General features: G+C 45.4%; 2 protein-coding genes across 5 annotated transcripts in view; both read left to right on the top strand.

Moving 5' to 3' along the window:
• cobll1b (cordon-bleu WH2 repeat protein-like 1b) overlaps positions 1-1,030 on the top strand; it is a 28,724-nt gene extending 27,694 nt beyond the window's left edge. For all 3 annotated transcript variants that reach the window (XM_031558408.2, XM_012836429.3, XM_042710645.1), the window contains 2 exons: positions 177-344; positions 458-1,030. In XM_031558408.2, the coding sequence (XP_031414268.1) occupies positions 177-344; positions 458-532 (243 nt within the window). In that variant the 3' untranslated portion in view covers positions 533-1,030. The remainder of the gene's footprint in view (positions 1-176; positions 345-457) is intronic.
• Positions 1,031-1,524: 494 nt separating this feature from the next.
• grb14 (growth factor receptor-bound protein 14) overlaps positions 1,525-19,388 on the top strand; it is a 43,130-nt gene continuing 25,266 nt past the window's right edge. Inside the window, exons 1-3 of one of the 2 annotated variants that reach the window (XM_012836478.3) lie at positions 1,525-1,754; positions 10,897-11,119; positions 13,480-13,609. In XM_012836478.3, the coding sequence (XP_012691932.2) occupies positions 10,938-11,119; positions 13,480-13,609 (312 nt within the window). In that variant the 5' untranslated portion in view covers positions 1,525-1,754; positions 10,897-10,937. Of the gene's footprint in view, positions 1,755-10,077; positions 10,678-10,896; positions 11,120-13,479; positions 13,610-19,388 lie in introns of those variants that run through there. The other variant, XM_012836479.3, reaches the window with a different exon arrangement.

Genomic DNA, 19,388 nt, shown 5'->3' with positions numbered 1-19,388 from the left:
CTGTGCATTGCAGTATCTCCTTTCTGTCCTATAGTGAAAGGCACAAACAGCCCTGATTCTTTTCACAACTGCGTGTGTGTGTTTGTGTGTGTTTGTGTGTGTATGTGTATGTGTGTGTGTATGTGTGTGTGTGCGGCGCTTGTATGTGTATGTTTGTGTATCTGCGGTGTGCAAAGGTGACAGACAATGGGGAGAAAGAGGACAAATGTCCAGGTGCACGGGGAGCAGAGGGGGCCGTGACCAGCTCCGCCGGTGAGGACGCGGGACCTGCGGACACCCAGAGCGGAGAGCCAGCGCCCACGGAGGACCAGATCCATGGAAACGGAGCGCCCCATGCTCTCCCAGTGAGTTGCACAGGCGGCAGCACTTAATGCATGATTTATAGGCATCCCACTGGCACATGAAAGCACAATGGAAAGGGGCATAAACAGCCTTGCCATCTCTTATTCCTTTTCAGGTGTCAGGAGTTCCTCCCTCAATGACGCTGTTGCAGAGTTCAGGCGAGGCGCGGGCGGCGGCACACGAGGAGTAGAAGGGGGTGGGGTAGGGGGGGTGACAGGTGGAGGGTGGGGTGGGGTGGTTGTCACACGGTTGGCGCACTCCAGTGGCGTCCTGTTGAGTCTTTGGCTCCTGATGTTAAGAGATTTAAGTTTGTTTTACTTTTAAACAATTAAATAGATAATTTCTCAGTAATTGTATAACAAGTTGGTGCATAATGTAAGATTGAGAACAGACAACTTGCGGGTTCCTATGAATTTTGAATTCTGTATGTGTAAACATTGCAAAAAGGTTTTCTATTTTATTAGGTATTTTTGCCTTTTAAATTATTAGTCATAGAATAAAGATGTAATTATATACCAATGTGAAAAATGGTACTTCTCAAAATGTGTCCCTCAGTCCATTTTTTACTTGTTTGGTTAACTAAGCTGTGCCCTGAAGACACTGGTATCCATATTGCTCGGGATTTGAAACTGCTGTAAGATCTTAAGTTGTCATTCTTCTGTATATTAAACTATCATATGAAACAGTGTATTACATTGTGCTATTCTTTCAGTTTCGGCATCTGTTTTACCTCAGCCACAACTTGCACAACAAGCAAACTATCATTTCTCATACAGTGCTAAACTCACATGTGTCTAATGACATGTTTACGGTTTGCTCGAACCTGACTGTTGAGCCCTTGGAGCAAGTATGAGGCAATGGATTACCTGTGGCCATACAAGGGTCGGGTAGACTGTTCGTGTTACAAGTAACAAGTCGCAGTGATGCGTAGCTGTCACTGTTCAACAAATTAGTTGTCAAGCAAATATTGATAACAGTGGATACCCAGGGATATGGAATATTTAGCCCTGCTCGCCTGCCCTTTACAAGAACACTAACCCATTTATAAAAATAAATAAAATCTTAAACGTGTAAATCTTCTTAGAGTTAATACACATTGGCTCTTTGCGCAGTACACATCATCCCTGAACACCTCGCTATTGTTCCTGTTTCGCTCATACAGCAGGCTAAGCTGGCCTCAGTAATGAGTCGATAGTTATGAATACGAACGGTAAACCGGAGTTTCGTAGTCAAAACTAGTTCTGCCCCTATATCTGTTGGAGTAACAGCGTAAAGTTTGCGTGACGTAGCACGAGAGCATGGGCATGAGTACCTTTCACCGGCTGCGCGTTAGACGACAGTAGACAGTGAAGGACCGGGCAGCGATGAAGACGCGGGAGGAGGGAGCACCACCCAACTTCTCTGAGAAACAGGTACTGCTGGGCAATGTTCGTTAACCTACTTTCAGGTCTTATGCAAGGAAAACCTTCTGCAGAGATTTCACGGTTGTGATAATTGTTTCCATCGTATGATCAGTAGAAGTTGGATACGAATGGAATATGTTTTGATTGTCAAATAGTTGTGCTGGTCTCATAGACTACTGAACATTCGCCTTATTCCGCAGAAGCTTGCAGCAATCGCTTGCGAACGATTTCCTATTAAAGTTGGTGTTGTTCAGTAGTTGGTTTGTGGCACCGTTGTAGTTTGTTTTGTTTTCCGTGCTCAACCCGTATTTGCGCAGAAATTTCAGAGCAGTCTATTTGGATAGTACACGCTGATATGATCATGACTGAACACTTTGAACCTTAGAGTGATAAGGCTGTGGTTGACACCGAACTTACTCGTCGATCAACGTGTTACGTAAAAATAACTAACGTTTTCTTCAGTAGGGTACTTCTGTATGAATATTTTAGAATTTACCTTCCACTTGTAACCTTTTAATTATTGCATTGTTGCCATATTTTCAGATCATAGTTACACATTTCCCTATACCGATAGGCTTTAACAAAAATGCACTCATATTCCTTTTTTGATACCCATGCACCATGGTTAGGACAGCCCCATCACACGAACACACACACACACACACAAAGTGCACACAATTACTGTAGTCTACATCCCTTGCGACTGCCATCTGTTGTCAAACGGGAGAACGGCAAATATGAACGAAAATCAGACGTGTCAGTAGGCAACTTGGCAGACACGTTCCACTGTGATACTGCACAGTTTAATTTCACCTTAGATAGCCTCACATTTTAGAGGAAATGTAAACAGATTTGTATATAGACTATCAAGGGGTAAAGGGGTTGTATATAGACACTCAAGGGGTAATTAAAGAGTCTAACATTTAGTTAGAGATTGAATTCAGGGTCCCTTGATAGACATTAACGGATGTTTCATGAGAACAGTGGCAAAAAAGATGAACATATGTACATTTTAAGGACTTAAAAGGACGGTGTTTTGCAGGCGTGAACTTTTAACCAGGCTTTATCACTTAACTGTTCTACCTTACTCAGTTTTGTCATTTAATGAGATTGATGCATATTTAGAATTCCAGAGGTGGAAGATCAAAAATTAATCAACAGACAAAATCAATACGAAATTCCTATATCTTTACCACAACCAACCATAAACAGCCTGTGTACACCAGTGAGTCATTGATGAATTGAAACTTCTTAAATTCATGTGTATGAATGACAGCTGAATGTTGAGAGTCTGTGTGCCCGAGAGTGTGTGTATATGGATGTGCGAGTGTGTGTGTGTGTATGTGTGTGTGTACACATGTGTGTCTGTGTGAGTGTGCACGAGCGTGTGTATATTTAGCACTGATAAGGAGGCCTCTAAATTATTCCCATTTAGCTGCAACAATACAGATGGAGGCTGAGCCCCATTCACTCTCCCAGCTTTATTGCATACGCTTGGAGCAGGGCTATGCTTCACAGACTTTGCTCTCTTTGTCTTCGCGTTCTTCAAGTATTTAGTGCCAGACGGGCAGAGTGTGTGTATGTGTGTGTGTGCGTGTGCGTGTGTGGGTGTGTGTGTGTGTGTGTGTGTGTGTGTGTGTGTGTGTGTGTGTGTGTGTGTGTGTGTGTGTGTGTGTGTGCGTGTGTTGGTTCCATGGGTTCCATGGTAATGCTACATTATGGCCATTGGTTAGACTGAAAGCAGGTATTGTAGTGCAGGGCACTAGCTTGTGTGTTAAGTGTTCCGGCAGCATGCTATAATTACATGTTCTTGAGTATTGTTCATGTCTTTTGTATGACTGAGTTTGCATGGTGAAATAGTCGGGCTGTGTGATTTCCACCTCTCAACCGGTTTGCTTCGGAACCAGTTATTTAGTGAACAGGTTTTCACAGATGTTAGCTCACAACTGGCAGCACAGCTGAGTGAATTTTACAAGTGGATGAAGGAGATACGGAATAATAGCAGTCATAAGAACAAGAAAATCTTTTATCCAACACATCCAAAAGTGTCACTGAATTAGTATTATCCATCTATTTTTTTAAAAGAAGGATTATGGTGCAAAGAAAGCACAGTCTGTAGGTTTTTCTCATTTCTTGCCTCATTTAGCAAAACTGTTATCCATACACGTCAGTAAATCTGGGATCACTGAAGCCAACAGTCGGCATTGTACATGATTCATAAGGGATTAGTTAACTGATAAAGAAGCTTACACATCATTTGCAAAGATACTAGCATTCTCCAGAGGGTCTGTAATGATTGTTACATGGTTATTGTTTGTTATGATAAGCATCATCATTCTTGATGAGTATTAGGGAACTTGGCTTTAGCTTTGCCACTTTAAAGAGTGGTCACAGAAGAATTGTTACTTATTTGTAGGTCTTTGTAGTTGCCTGCCATTTGCAGCTAACATTATTCATAGGAATTGATGTGTTAAAAGTGGCAAAAAGAAAGCCGCAGTTCGAGTTTGAATTCAGCTCACGTTGGAGGAACAGTTGACACAGGGTTCGCCCTGTAATCAAGTAAAGGGAACCGTTGAGGGCCGGGATTTCTGCAGGTTCATTTACCGCGTAATCTTTCCACAAAACTACAGGAATCCAAGTTGTAATTATTAGAATAAATCCTTCAAGCTGCCTCCAGCTTTAGCTCTCTAATCTTCGCTGTTCACGTTTTCAGGTCTTAATATTATTGTGCAGCATTCAGAAATAACCTCACCTACAATCCCTCCTCCCCCCCAGTCTTTTCTGCTCTGACCAGCAAACATATACATGACCACAGGAGTGGAAGAACTGTTGGAATGGAAAGAAGGAAGTGTGGCAAGTTTAGGTTTCTGCCTCAAAAGAACTAAGGGGATAAGCAATACGGGATTGACCTGTTGAAACATTTGAAAACCAATGAAACCTCTTGTGTTTGAGAGACCTATGTCATTTGTAATTAAAGAATGTAATATGTTATATTAAGAATGATGTTCTGGGCAGCTTGAGACACAGAGTGCAAGTGTCCCTTGCTGGGAACGAGACATTATCGCGTAGATTTTTCGCCGAACGTTATCAGTTAATGTTTGTAATTACACCATTGTGTATTTGCTAGAATATGTCTTATCTCTTAAGGGTTCGCAATGCGAGAGGGACTCAGATTGAGTCGTTTATTGTGCTCTCATGATAAGATTATTTAATTACGCTCTGACTCAGTGTCAGTTTTCTCTGTCTGTTCGCGTCGTGGCCTCTTCCTCCAACAAGCCCTGTTTCTCAGGGCACAGTCCCATCCCACCTTGGTACCCCCATGACAGCAGTTGTGACTTTTTTATTGGTTTTGTTTTCTTTGTTTTGTTTTGTTTTGTTTTGTTTTTTCCTCGACATAAGCAAGTGGCCCATTTAGCAGCATTGTGCTGCATTCCCAAATCTATTGGTCAGTCAGATGGTCTCTTTCTTTGCTTCCTTTTTTAAGTTGTTGTGCTCCTTGAGTATTTCGGTTGAAGAAAGGAAACTGCCAAGTTACATAAAACTGTTTTGTCACATGGTTTTGTCTATTGTTAATCCATCAGCATGAGGTGTTTTGGCCGTTCAGTCATGCACAAAATGGCTCATACAATATAGTCCCACCCCCCCCCCCCCCCCCCCCCCCCCCCCACCCCCCCAAATACACACACACACACACACCAGTACTCTCGATCAACAGCACAGGCCCTGTCTCTACCAAGATGAAAATCATCAAAGAATTCAGCAGCATGCCCCATTTTTTGATAAACATTTTGTTTGACGGCCCCCTTCCCTCCCTCTCCCCTCCCTCCCCTTCCTCTACACAAACAGAGTTCCTGTATTTCTCTTTTTTAAAGTCACTAAAGTCTTAAGCCCGCCGGGGTCTGCCAAGTCTGGCCGCACCGTGGAGCGGCAGGTTCAGCTCCGAAAAGGCCAGAAGCGTGAGGTGGCAGCCAATGTGTACTGTGTTTCTAATGTGCAATTATGTCTCTAGGTGACGGTCTAAGAATAACCGTTTCGGGCGCTATCCTCAAGTGCAGAGCTGCTCGAACGCACGGCTGAAAATAGAGGGAGGGGAGGGTGTCCGCTGTGGAGATCCGTCATCGATGTGGTAATTACAGCGGGATGATGATGATGATGATGATGATGATGATGATGATGATGATGATGATGATGGCAAAACCAAAGGACTGCGCTCTGTGCTTTTTCGGGTGGAACAACTCAACGGTTCCATAATAGTATCCCACCTCCCACCCCCTCCTTTTCTCCACTGTTGGCCTACGAGCTAAAACCTCCCAAAAGGCCTGCCTCACTGAGCTCCGAGAAGAGGCTAGCCGCCATGCGCTAGGCTTATGTCCGTCTAGCCTCGTGTTCTGCATCTAAACAATCGATACATTTGTGCTTATTAAACATTGATGAGGTGGATGAGGAGTCTGCAGGAACAATTATCCTCTCTCTGTGTCGTTCGCTGACAGTCGGAGCAAGCCACGCCCTAGTCTATCACTGGTCAATGGCTAACCCATGACTAACCCCACTGTTGTGAAACTCTAGTTGGGCCGAGTTCCACCCTGCTCCCCTCTCAGCTTTCTATCTCGCACCATCTGACTCCTGACGGTGTTCATTCCTCAGCTGTTCCGCGGGCAAGAACCAACTCATCCGAACTCGGCTGATACTGGCTGGGTCTCTTCGGCAGTCTGTTGATTGAGAGCCGGTGAGGAGGACTCGTTCTCTCTCTAGGAGATAGATAGACAGAAAAAGACAGACAGCGAGAGAGAGAGAGAGAGCTTCTGTGCAAACGGAGCGGCAACGTGCCCCCTGGGAGCAAGCCCCAACATGGCCGTGTGGCAGTCTTTGCACATGTGTGTGCAATAAATGGAAGCCCTCGGCTCGCTCTCTCTCTCTCTCTCTCTCCTCTTCTCTCTCTCTCTCTCATTCTCTCTCTCGCGCTCCCTCCTGATCTTTCAGCAGAGGCACCACACAGACTAACCAGAACAGATGTGAAACAGCTGGCGCTCAACTTCCTCTCTCTCTCTCTCTACCTCTCTCTCTCCCTCTCTCTCTCTCTCTCTCTCTCATCCCTCCAGCATCATCCCTATTTCACTTTACAGGCAGGTCCACGTGAGGCCCAAACCACCATTTTAACCAGCTCCCATTGTCTTTGTCACCCTGGGAAGGCACGGATGGGCCCGCCGCGATGCTAACTAAAATTAGCTCTGACTCTCCTTGTGTGCTTAATGTAATTAGAAAGCATTTGCATTGACTGATGCCAGAAGAATGCGGTTCAGCCCGGAGCTATTTTTGGACAGCGAGTGACCTTGTCTTTAGACTTCAGTGGGACCTCAGCGAGCTCGCACTCTCGGTCAGACTCAAGTCACACACACACACACACACACACACACACACACAGACACACAGACACACAGACACACACACACACACACTCGCTCAGACACACACACACAGGACAGGCACAGCCCACATGAACACACAAACAATCACTTAGGCCTCAGTCATTCAGACCAAGTCTCCCAGTCCCCAAGCCATTCAGCATGTATCTTTACAAGGACTCGGGGCTATCGGCTCTCTCACCCTGCTCCACTGTGTGCCTGTTTCCGGTCGCTCTCGGCCGCCATTGTGTTGTGTAAGTTGGGTCTCTGGAGAGAGTGGGCCCTTTTCAGACGCTGGTGTCCCAGTGAAAAGGTAACCCAAGCCAGGTGGGGCAGGGTTATTGTTATCATCCCTCACCCCGAAGCCCTGCGGACCAGGAGTGCATTATTGGAGACATGTGAGGTCTTGATAATGCTGATGCACCTTCATTTCCATTTAATTGTGCTGCACTGCTTTATAAAGGGGGGGGGGGGGGGAGGGGGGAGCACAGAGAGTGACATAGAGGCTCGCTCAGGGTGAGATAGACAGAGATAGAGCACAAGAGAGAAAGAGAGAGAGAGAGATGTGGAAAAGGAGTGAGATAGACAGAGATAGACCACAAGAGAGAAAGAGAGAGAGATGTGGAAAGAGGGAATGAGAGTGCTGAGTGTTCTCGACGAGGTGCGTTCCTGCCCCAGCAAGAAGGAGAGAGGCGCTGACAGACGTGCAGCCTGCAAACCAGCCCCCCACCCACCCACACCCCAAGACGGGTTTTTACAGTTGTTTACATCTGCTTCATGGTATCATTTTTCAAACACCTCATATCGCCTGCTAAATGAAACATTGCATTCAAAATTCAATTATCCCTTTTCAAAATATTTTTTTTATCAAATGGCGAACATTGTTATTCATATGGTTGGAGTTTTTTGATCAATAAATACGCACCAGTGTGATCAATCTAAAATACTCCTATCTTTGTTAGGTCTTTCAAGGTTATGGAGTTGCGGTGCATTTCTGACAAAACGCACAAATGCAGTACAATAAAATATTTCAGTCATTTTTCCTCAGTTCTCCAAAACACTGTGGACCGAGGCATTGCACATAGACAGTGCACCTTTTAAGTGCTTGGCCCTTTAGGGTAATGACGTTTGTAATTGTAATAAAAACGTATTAGAGTGCATTACCAAAACAATATTTCAAAGTGTTCAGTAAGGAAACACATCATACGCAATATTTTTAAGGATATAGAAAGTATAATATATTGTACTTGGGACATAAAAAGAGACTGTATGCCTGTATCCAGCTTCCTACAGTGTCACCTACTCCTACTAAAGAATTATTGGCACCCTTATTTATTTATTTATTTATTCATGTAAATATGCATTGGATCATACATTTCCTTAATTCAAATTTCTTAGGGTGCCAATAATTGTGAAAAATGGGATTTTGTTTAAAAAAAATATTTTTTCACGAATGGTTGCTCTATTCAAATCTTTCTTTTTTCAATATAATATTTAAGATTACAGTTGTTCACTGCTTACACATGTTTTCTGAAACTAGGTCTCATTTTTGCAAAACACAGGTCACTAACCTGCGCACAAACAACCCAAATGAAACGCAAAACGAAACACTGCATTCAAAATTCAATAATCCCTTTTCAACATCAAACTTTTGCGTCAAATGGTAAACACAACTATTCATATGGGTAGACTTTTTCAATCACCAACTACACACTAGTGTGATGAATCTAAAATCCTATTGTTATTTTGTTTGTTTTGAAGTTACAGTGTTAGAGTGTACTATATAGAGCAATCTGACTAAACTGGTTACAATAAACAAACTATGTAAGGACACAAATAGAGTATTTTCACAATTTAATTTTTTTTTACCAGTTTTCCAAAAGACTGTGGACCAAAGTGTTACATATAGACAGTGCACCTTTTGCATTTTCAGGACATACAAAAACAAAATAGTTGTTTAATTTGCTAATAAATCGTATCAGCAAACTGAAATATAATTATTCAACACATAAATGCTAGACTACAGTACAGTGTAGCATTACCAATACAGAATTTCAAAGAGTTCAGTATGGAAACACATTATACACACTATAGTAGGCTATGTAAGTTTAAAATAAATAAATTAATGAATTAATAATAATAATGATAATTGAGTCTTGTCAAGGCAATACATAAACATCACAACCAGTGTCCTCCTTTGGAACTCGTTTATGTGTCTTGCATTTTGAAGTTTTCAGAGTCTGGTCAATGTGTCTTAGAAAGTGAACAATGTGTGAAATGTTTTGCAAAATGGGTTTTGTGAAATTGAAAACTGAGTCAAAGGCTGAGAATTAGCGTCTAGTTTTGCCGATTTCATGTGGCATTTTGCTGTTTGAGTGACAGGTTTCAGAAATCGTGTGTGAAGTCAACGTGTTGTGTAACATTAATTACACCTTAGTGGCATTGTGCACTCTGAAGGCTCCGTCCATGGCGCGTATGGCATAGTCACGCTGGAGTTAAGAGCAGCAGCAGCAGCAGCTCTGTCAGGCTCTGTCTGAGGCGCGGAGCCAAAAGAGCTGACAGGGTTTGTGGGCTCCACTGATGGGACAGTGCATTGGATAACGGTGTCAGATGTGAATCACCACACCAGATGTGAGAATGCCTGGAATACCTTGCGTCACCGTCGGCTGTCTTGTCTGCCTGAAGGAGTGTGTGTGTGTGTGTGTGTATGTGCGGGGGGGCACTCCCTATTGTTATACATTACCCCCGAGACTGTCTTTGTAAAAACTGTCCGACTGTCCCCCCTCCCACCTCTCTAAATCCCCCCCCCCCCACACACACACACACCCACCACCCTCCACCCCTACGGTAGTGTCTGCCCCCTTGCCAGTGACGCAGTTCCCGGCCACTGGCCCTCTGGGGGTACTCTGTCACTCCACATGCTCAACACACACACACACACACATTTCTCTCTCTCTCTCTCTCTCTCTCTCTCTCTCTCTCTCTCACACACACACACACGGGAGCACACAAACACTCAGGGAGTTTAAAGTGCAACCGGGACCCGAGCGGCGGAGCCTGTGACAAAGAAACAGTTGGCCGCGCTGCCTGGCCGCCCTCCAGAGCTCATTACAGAACTAAGTTGCATACCAACAAAGAAGAAACTCTCCAGTGCTCCTGGGGCCGTGGGTGCCACTCTGCTTCTAGGTAGTTCTTCACCGCTCAGTCAGTGCGAGGAGGAGGAGGAGGAGGAGAACAAGAGGACAAAGACTAAACAAAAAGTGGAAAAGTGGAAGAAAAAAAAAACCGAAACAATAGTTGGTTGGAGTTTTTGTGTTTTTTTTTTTTTGTGGAGCAGGACTAGACCACAGGGACAGAAAAAGACTACTTTTTTTTCTGACCGTTTTTTTATTTGAACACTTCAACATGTCAAAGTGCGGAGGGCTTGTCTGGGAGTCATCGTGTTAAAAATAACTTTATTGTGGCGGATCATGTTTTGGTAGGAGGGATCAGCTTGCTCTGACAGGACGGCCTGACGGACAGCAGATGAGGCAGGCTGGCTTGCCTTAGCGCTGGGAGAAGAGGAATTGAGTGTGCTGCCTCTCTCCCTCTCTCTCTCTGCGCTCTTCTCTCTTTCTCTCTCTCTCCATACGCACACACACACCCCCACACACACATACACACACACACACATTGTTTCTCACACACACACACACACACACACACTCAACCCACAGTCCCCAAACCCCTGCGTCTCTCCCCCGTTCCAGATGATGCCTTGGATATAGACGGCCGGCGCCCCAAGAGTGATATGAGTAAGGCACTGGAAGACATACACAGCTCTGACAGCCTCGGCGAGAAAGCGGCCATCTTTCGCAGTGGGAAGGCGAACGCCAGTGGCTTCTCCAGCCCTGCCCTCATCCCCCTGAGAGCCCCCTTCCTAGCGCCACATGCCCAGCACAGCCGGACCACCACGCTCCACAAGGGGGACAGGTACGCTGCGCCTCTCTGCTCTCTCTCCCCCCTCTCCTCTCTCTCTCTCTCCCCCCCATCTCTCTTTCTCTCGCTGTTTCATTCTCCTGCTCGATAGTATCCCTTGTCCTGCTAAAACTGGACACCAAAAAAAGACAGATGCTTGATTTCTCATTGCGGATGAGAAATTATGTCTCATTTGCTCGCTGGTGATGTAATGGTCTTTCATGTTGAGTGGAAGCCTTGCAAAAAACAACTGGTGGTCTGAGTGCATGTGAATTTTTCTTTGGAAGTAGGTGTTAAGATGTGTGCATATTTGTGTGTGTGTGTGTGTGTGTGTGTGTGTGTGTGCATGTGTGTGTGTGAACGGTCGACTGCTGTGTATCCAGCCCTGCGCTAGTGTCTATTTGTGCTGATACTGTAAGTCACTTCTTAAAAGTTAATCTTTAACATTTGTGATCAGCCAGCGCATACAATGTGCCCTCATAAGTGAAGAATAGTGCAGCCTTTGTATTCCCCTGCAGCCTGGGCATAGAGGGTCCAGTTGAAAAATTGCAATAGACTTTGTACCTGTAAACACTTGCGGTGAGCACACAATTGTCAGCGAGGGCTTTCTACACGAAATCTGACAGCCGATAGAAAGAATTGGACGCAAATCAAGCACCTGTTGCTTTCCTGGCTGTAATTAGTAACTCAGTAACTGCCTGTGTGTACAGAACAGTTAAGATATGTCAGAGTAGGGCAGAAACTGGCATTCAAGGCCTTTCGCGTATAAACACTAAAAAATCTTTATACTCGCACAGGAAATTTGGAAATTTTCCTGCCATTTTCTTTTTCCCCCTTTGTGCGTGCTTCAGCTGAGCGTTCCCACACGGAGGTTCTTTTTTTTCAGCTTGGTTTTGATGTTGGTGGATTAAGCGGACACGCTTCTTTGTGGAATAAACAACATAGCTGCCATCATGGCCTCCTCCTGGTATCCTCAGAAGCACTCAACACCACCCCACCCCACCCCGCCTTCCCCCGGCGTCCAGATAAACAAAGCGAGCGCGCCCCATTCTGTATGTGGAGGGATTGTGACACACGGATACAGTCACGAGGTCAGGCGATGCCAAATCAAAGAGTCCACTCGTGCACTCATGCAGGCTTTGGCACTGTTGGGGCAGGTGTAAGAACAGTGGAGAAATGCGTGCATGTGTGTTAATGTGTTCGTCTGTACGAGTGTGCACAAGTGCACAGGCACATGTGTGTGTATGTGTTTATGTGTTCTTGTTCGTGTGTGTGTGTGTGTTTGTGAATGCATGTGCATGTTTTGACTTTTTTTTCTGCGTCTTTGTGTGTATGTGCGCGTGTGTGCATATGTGTGTGTGTGTTAGTGTTTGGGTTCATATGCGTGCATGTGTGTGCATGTACACATGTATGTATGATCGCACATGCGTATGGGTGTGTGTGTTTGTGCATCTGTGTGAGTGTGTGTGTGTGTGGGTGTGTGTGTGTGTGGGTGTGTTTGTGTCTGTGTGAGTGTGTGTGTGTGTGTGTGTGTGTGTGTGTGTGTGTGTGTGTGTGTGTGTGTGTGTGGGTGTGTGGCTGATGTTTTGGGCTGGTGAGGGTTCAGTGATCACACCCAATGGCCTTAGTGAGACTCTGTGTGCAAAGCTGGGAGGCACTAGTCATGCACATCTTTATTTATCTTTCTTATCAAATATCTTGCGCTCAGTCTCTCCCGCCCTCCCTCCATCCCTCCCTCTTTTCCTCCCTCTCTGTCTTTGTCTGTCTCTCCTTCTGGCTCTTTCGGTCCTCTCACCCTCTGTCTTTCCTTCCATGGGTGTGTCACACAAGAACACACAACCACACACACACACACACACACACACACACCACACACCACACACACACACACACACACACACACACACACTATAGCACTAAATTATTCCTTCTTTGTTTAGTTCCTCTGATCACACGGACACAACAAAGTGAGTAACACAAGTGACCGTGCAGGCTCTGGCACATAGGGTAAGAGAGGGGGATATGTGATGTTCAAAGCGTGTGTGCGCCCCTTCCCTTCCCAGCGGACCTTGGGCTGCGGGGCTAACATGGTTAACGGCACCACACTGCCAGCAACAGAGACAATTACCCATTCATCTGGAGCTGCAGCATGACATCACCTCACTCTCTGTCTCTCCTCAGCCGACACACACACACACACACACACACACACACACACACACACACACACACACACACACACACATAGGATACATAGTGAGGTCAAACGCTGCTGTCGGACGGCGGACAGTCTCGCGAAAGACTTCCTCTCGTTCACTTTGCTCCCCTGTTTTTTTTCTTCTTTTCTGACGTTTCTCCTCCACCCCTGTCTCCAGGAGAAGTCGCGAGGGAGAGGAGACGCTGGCGAGTCCCGTGCCAAACCCCTTCCCGGAGCTCTTCAACTCCACCGTCTCCTCTCTGGTGTCAGAGTGCTTACTCCCCTGGACCAAAAGCAGCTCAACTCAGGTGAGACGTGCTGTTGGTGCTATTCTTGCTGTTCAAGAAGCTGGTTTGACTGTAAAGCACACACACACACATACACACACACACACACACACACACACACACACACACACACACACACACACACACCCCAGTGTTACCAGTGTATGTCCAGATCCTAATCTCATATGAGGTTTAGAGTTAGGGTTTTCTTTTGTTTTCACCTCTCCCCACCTCCCACCTCCACACTCTTCATTCTGCCTACTAACTCGAGCAACTCTTTCAGTTGTGTACAATTTGAATGCTCCTCTCTGCTTTTGCAATCATGCGGGGCGAGCGCTGGAGATTGTTGAACCAGTTGTGGCAGTATGGAAATGAGGATGGGATGTGTGCAGAAAAGCGTCCTGTCAGCAGGCCTGCACGCTCTCGCTCTCCGAGAGATCCCCCCCCCCCCCCCCCCCCCCCATCCGTGCACACACACACACACTCACACACACACACACACATGAGCGGGATCCAGATACGTGTGCTCCAATGCAAACACTTCCTCGCTTCTCATTTAAAAAAATAGTTTTTCACCATAATGCTGAACAGATGAGTTATTCATGCATAATTGAGGAGTCATGAGCCTTCACTGTTAGAAATTTGTGTGAAATCCACTCTTTTGATTTGTATAGTATATTATTGTATAACTGATTTGCAGTGCATTACTGTAAATCACAAATGCATTATGGGAAATTGTACATAAATCAGACAGTATCTTACTATAGAACTGATGTCCTGCATAGTACTGTGTATTCCACAATTACATTGTGGAAAAATACGACCTTTTACTGTGAAAAACTTGCTTTAGGGGGTTCAGGACTCTATAAGGTGCTTTAGGTAATGTCAGGAAAGAGTACAAATTACAAGTAAGCTAATTAAGTTAATAAATCAGGTAAAAGTCCTCCTTTTTCATTTATCTGCTTTGATCCATGACCCATGTGGAAAGCTGTGTGCAGCATAGCACTGAAATGTGTGACGATATAAACTGATGCACAATGCATATTAAGCTGCATGTCTGGCCGTGGTGCAGAACAGGTGTTTGAATACCACATACGTCTTTAAATGAGCTCATATATCTGGGCACGTGTTTGCAGGTGTGCCTAGTCTGTAGCATACAGGCTTCATATCATACAGACTAGATATCATTATACTTCTCTCAGAAATCAAACCCAGGACTTCAGAGCTGCTAACACGCTGCTTTATCAACTGCCCTCCCTGTAGAGCTATGGGATGACTTGCCGATTCCTATTGTCTTCTCATGAGTTTGAAATACAAAACAAAAACAAACCAAAAACAACACTGTTACGAAACATTTATGAAAATAGCACAAGAAAAGTTGCAAAAAATAGTTGGATAGTTCCTGTTTTAAAATTCCTATTCATTCAATCCAAAACCATCCAACTCTAGAATGAAATGGCTTACTATATTAAAATCATTATTTGTAAAAATTCTATAGCTTGTTTTTATTTTTAACTGAAACTAACCATCTCCAAAGTACATCTTTGTTTGATTGATTTTAAGGTGGTACTAAAAGTAGATGTTCAGGGGTTCAATACCCAGGATGCAGTATGCTGATAACTCTGCTAGGAGTTTATATCGTCATTCACAGTATCACTTTTTACTCCACAGACAGTCATTTTACACAAAAATCATTATAACTCATAAGCTGATCACGCAGAAAAGGCCTGACTTTCCAAAGTTGACATTGAGTTCCTTTTTTGTGCAACTTCGGACATTCCCACTGAATAAATGAAATGTTCCCATAATGCAGTTGTGATTTACAGTAACTCCCTGCGTAACAGTGCTACAGTACTAGCACAAAAAAAGAAAACGATTTTGACAAACAGGAAATATTTTTTTCTTAACAGGACTGTGTTAAACAAAGTTACCTGATGTGCTCAAATGCCAATCAGAAATACATTGAGCAGGATGGATATAGCCACAACATGAGATATACCTTAATGTACCAGTATTTAAATGAAAATTGAAAATATTCTGGCTGTGGTTATTTTTAAAGTTTACCAGCAAATACCAGTAAAATCACCAAACGTGTCAGCTGAGGGCAGGCATCTTCTTACTGTGAATGCTATGCTGATAAAGTACTAGGAAAGAACTACACTATGTTACTGGCCAATAGATACCAGTACCTCCCTGTACTTTTCACAGGAAATGTTTAACAGTGTTGCTATTTCACAGACCTCTTGATTTAGGCAGGATACGAATGCTAATTTGGACAGTAAGAGGCAAAACTCAGAATGAGAGTGAAAGAAAACACACACACACACACACACACACACACACACACACACACACACACACACACACACTCAAGCCTTCTTCTCGCTCTCCTCTCTGCTGTGATCTGGAGGTGTAGTGTTGCATGCTCGGTGGCCGAGCCGAGGCGAGGCGCTCAGGCTGTGCACAACAGGACGTTTTTATCAGACACCCCTGCGCAAGAGCGGCGTGAGGTGGAGATAGGAGGCCGGTGGGGGTGGGGGTGGGAGCGGGTCGGGTGTGGGTTGAGGATCACTGGCTCTGGATCAGGTTTCACTCCTCAGCAGAGCCCAGCACCAATTCTACCAGGGCTGTCGCCGCCGCACAAGCAGCCAATAACTCTTTAGTGCCCGCTTATATAACCACTAATACGGCCTCCTCTCAAGCCAGACTGCTAACCACGTGATCCGGAGCTGTGATTCATGTTTTTTTATCAGCTGAAATCTGATTACTAGAGTGGTCTAATATCACAATTTAGCCGTGACAGTTAAAGGAGGGTGTTATCTGGAAGTGTTAATAAAAGCCCTGCATTTTGAGTTGAAGGGTTCTGTCCGTGGCCATTAGAGGGCCTGCGCGGTGCGCACTGCCGAAATTAGTGGCCTCGGCTCACACCGAGGCCGCCAGCAATTACAGTTGCACTCTGCTGAAAACTGAAGACAAAAAGGAAATGGCACGACCGCCTGACAAAGTTGTGTCGCGGGACGGCGTCCCGCCCCTCGGCTGTTGAGTCGGGCGACTGACACGGTTTGGCCATTGGCTGGGGTGCCAGCCGCTCACCGCGAGGGTGCTAATTACAATCACTCCACGTCTGCGGCTTTGAAAAGGCCAGCTCACAGTCCTGACTCATTTCTGGAAATTATAGAGCTCACTGCTAAGCAGAAAAAATATCAGCAGCATTATCCCACATTCAGCTCCGTAATGAATGTATTTATCACTCTCTCTCTCTCTCTTCCTCAACCTAGCTGTGAACAAGAGGCAGTGATTGTGTGATTTAGTGGCCTATGGCTAATCAGATTATTTAGTCCTTGTTGTATAGTCTGATCAGGTGTCTTTTTTTCCTTCTTCTTTTTCGTTGAGCTTGATTATCTTTTTCTCCGAATGTGTCTTCACGCATTCTTTCTAGTCACAAATGAGCACTTGTTACCTGACTCCCCGCATGCTTGACCTGGGTTTCACATTGGTACTTTAGGGAGTGATTTCGTGCATTGTTCTAAAAAGGCCTGAGGATTAGCATGGATTTGGCATTGTTTTTGGATGGTTGGAGGGTTCGATACTTAAGGGGGTACAGAGGCACCTTGGTGACCCCCCCACGCCCCACCCAACCCCATCCCGAAAAAATTATATAAAACCCCCTCATTGCGTGTCTCCTTGTTAGCCTGTCTCAATGTGGTCTTTAGCCCAGCCGCCTGATGAGCGCTGTGTTTGCCCTCTGTGCTGACAGCCTTTCTCTGCACCCTTTGAGAGGCAACAATGGAGGGGACAATGGGGGAATATGTCAGAGTGACCAGCTGTTTGACCGTCGGTGCTCCGCTGAGTCACCAGGGTCAAGATCCAGTCCATTGCGGTGCTCCAGAAAGAGATGACATCATCCCCACCCCACCCCACCCCACCGCACCCCACACCACACTACACACCACACCACCCCCGAGCTCTCTCTCTCTCTCTCTCGTTCTCTCGCTCGCTCTCAATGGAAGCAGGCTGGCTGAGAGGACTGAAAGTGCTGTATCATGGGGACTCCCCGAAGCCTCTGCGCTCCCTCGGGCTCCCTGTCTTTTGTTACGAAGCCTCTCTCTTCTCCGTGAGGAGCGGGGTCAGTGCAGAGTGACAGACAGGCGACTCGCGCCGCTTGTCAATCCTGATTTAGAGCTGTCCGTAACAGAGAAAAAGACTACTAGCGTAGTCGATTGGGTGTGAGGGCGTCAGGGTGATTTTCAGTCTGTGCGGCAGTAATGAGTGATACATACGACAGGATTGAATGGGGTTCTTTTTGGAAAGTGGGGAGAGATGTCAAGGTTGTCAGTGAGAAAGCTCTATCACACACGGCCTCTTCTAGAGTGAGGAGTATAGCTACTTGACATGAACCCAGGAGATGGTGACTGCTTAGGTGTGTGTGTGTCTGTCTGTGTGTGTGTGTGTGTGTGTGTGTGTGTGTGTGTGTGTGTGTGTGTGAGCACATGACAGTTTACAGTGCTCTCTAAGTATGGCATCACCATCCTGTTTTACCAGCCTCACAGAACAGAGACAGACCGCCATTTGTCCTGTTGTTTATCCTCCTGTATTATCCTGCAGCAGATGCACTGAACAGTTTGAGTGAGTGGCCCAAGTGTTTGTTTTTTCCATAGGCTGTGTGGCTTAGACCGAGGCTCAGTATTTGATTGTAAGTTGCCTGAAGGGCCTGGTCCCATTGACACAGCATTGTTTTACACCGGCTTTTCAGGGCTATTTTGGCCGTGAGAAAGCGCCAAGTGCTGCACCCCCACTCCCCCTCACCGCCCCCCACCCACCCCCCACCACCCCACTCCCTCGGCCAAGCCCGACGTTTGCAGTGTCATGGAACATTTGCATGATAAAAGAGCCGAGTCATGATTGCCGCAGGCCCCTCAGTGTCTCCCTGCGCACCCCAGCCCCTCTGATTCACACGTAAGCCCTCGCACTGTTCCCCAGCCGTGCTTGTGATCCTCTTTCACACTCCAATAAATCTGTCAGAATCCAGCTTGATGGATCCCCCCCTCCTCCTTTATAAAAATATGGCCCATATTACCACCACATTATTCATGAAAGCCAGTCGAGGCAGTCTGCTTGGATGGTCAGAGTGGTACGGTTAACTATGGGAACGCACGGATGGAGATGGCTTGATGTCTTATTTTCGCCAAAGCAGCGATCGGAGAAGGGCATTACTCATGAAGAATTGATGGCCTTTTAAAGAGACTTCATGAATATAGAAGTGTGGTTCTCACTGTGAGCAGACTGAACATGACACAGTGCCTAATGAGGGAAACAGCGCAAGTCATTTAAAGCTGTTTTATAAACTCCAGCTGTATCTCTACCCCCTCTTTTCAAGCGGATGGAGCCTACTGCAGTTAAACAGCTGAGAGACATAAAGAGAGAAATTGATGAAACAAATAGAAAAACACATAAGGGCGGCATACAGACAGATAGACCAATGGATATGCAGACATATAGAACAGATACAGAAAGAAATGATATGAAATGCACACACACATATACACACATGTATAGATAAAGTGTAGTAAGTATGCATGCCTACTGCTAAAGATTATGTTTTATGCTGATTGTGAGCACTGGATTTCAGCATGTTCCACTGCAGTTCAAGGACTGAAGGTTATCCATCCTCCTTGGACCAGATTTGGAACAGGCTGCAATATTTCAAGGAAACAAAGCTTGGTTTTAACCCAAGTGTTATCTTGTCTCTTCGTGTTATAGCTATCTCTTTATGGACACTAAATTAGCTATTTAAGGACAA

The sequence above is a fragment of the Clupea harengus genome, chromosome 2, assembly GCF_900700415.2.
Source record: "Clupea harengus chromosome 2, Ch_v2.0.2, whole genome shotgun sequence".
Lineage (NCBI taxonomy): Eukaryota > Metazoa > Chordata > Actinopteri > Clupeiformes > Clupeidae > Clupea > Clupea harengus.
Note: the sequence above shows the minus strand (reverse complement) of the source record. Positions and strands in the feature narration are given on the sequence as shown.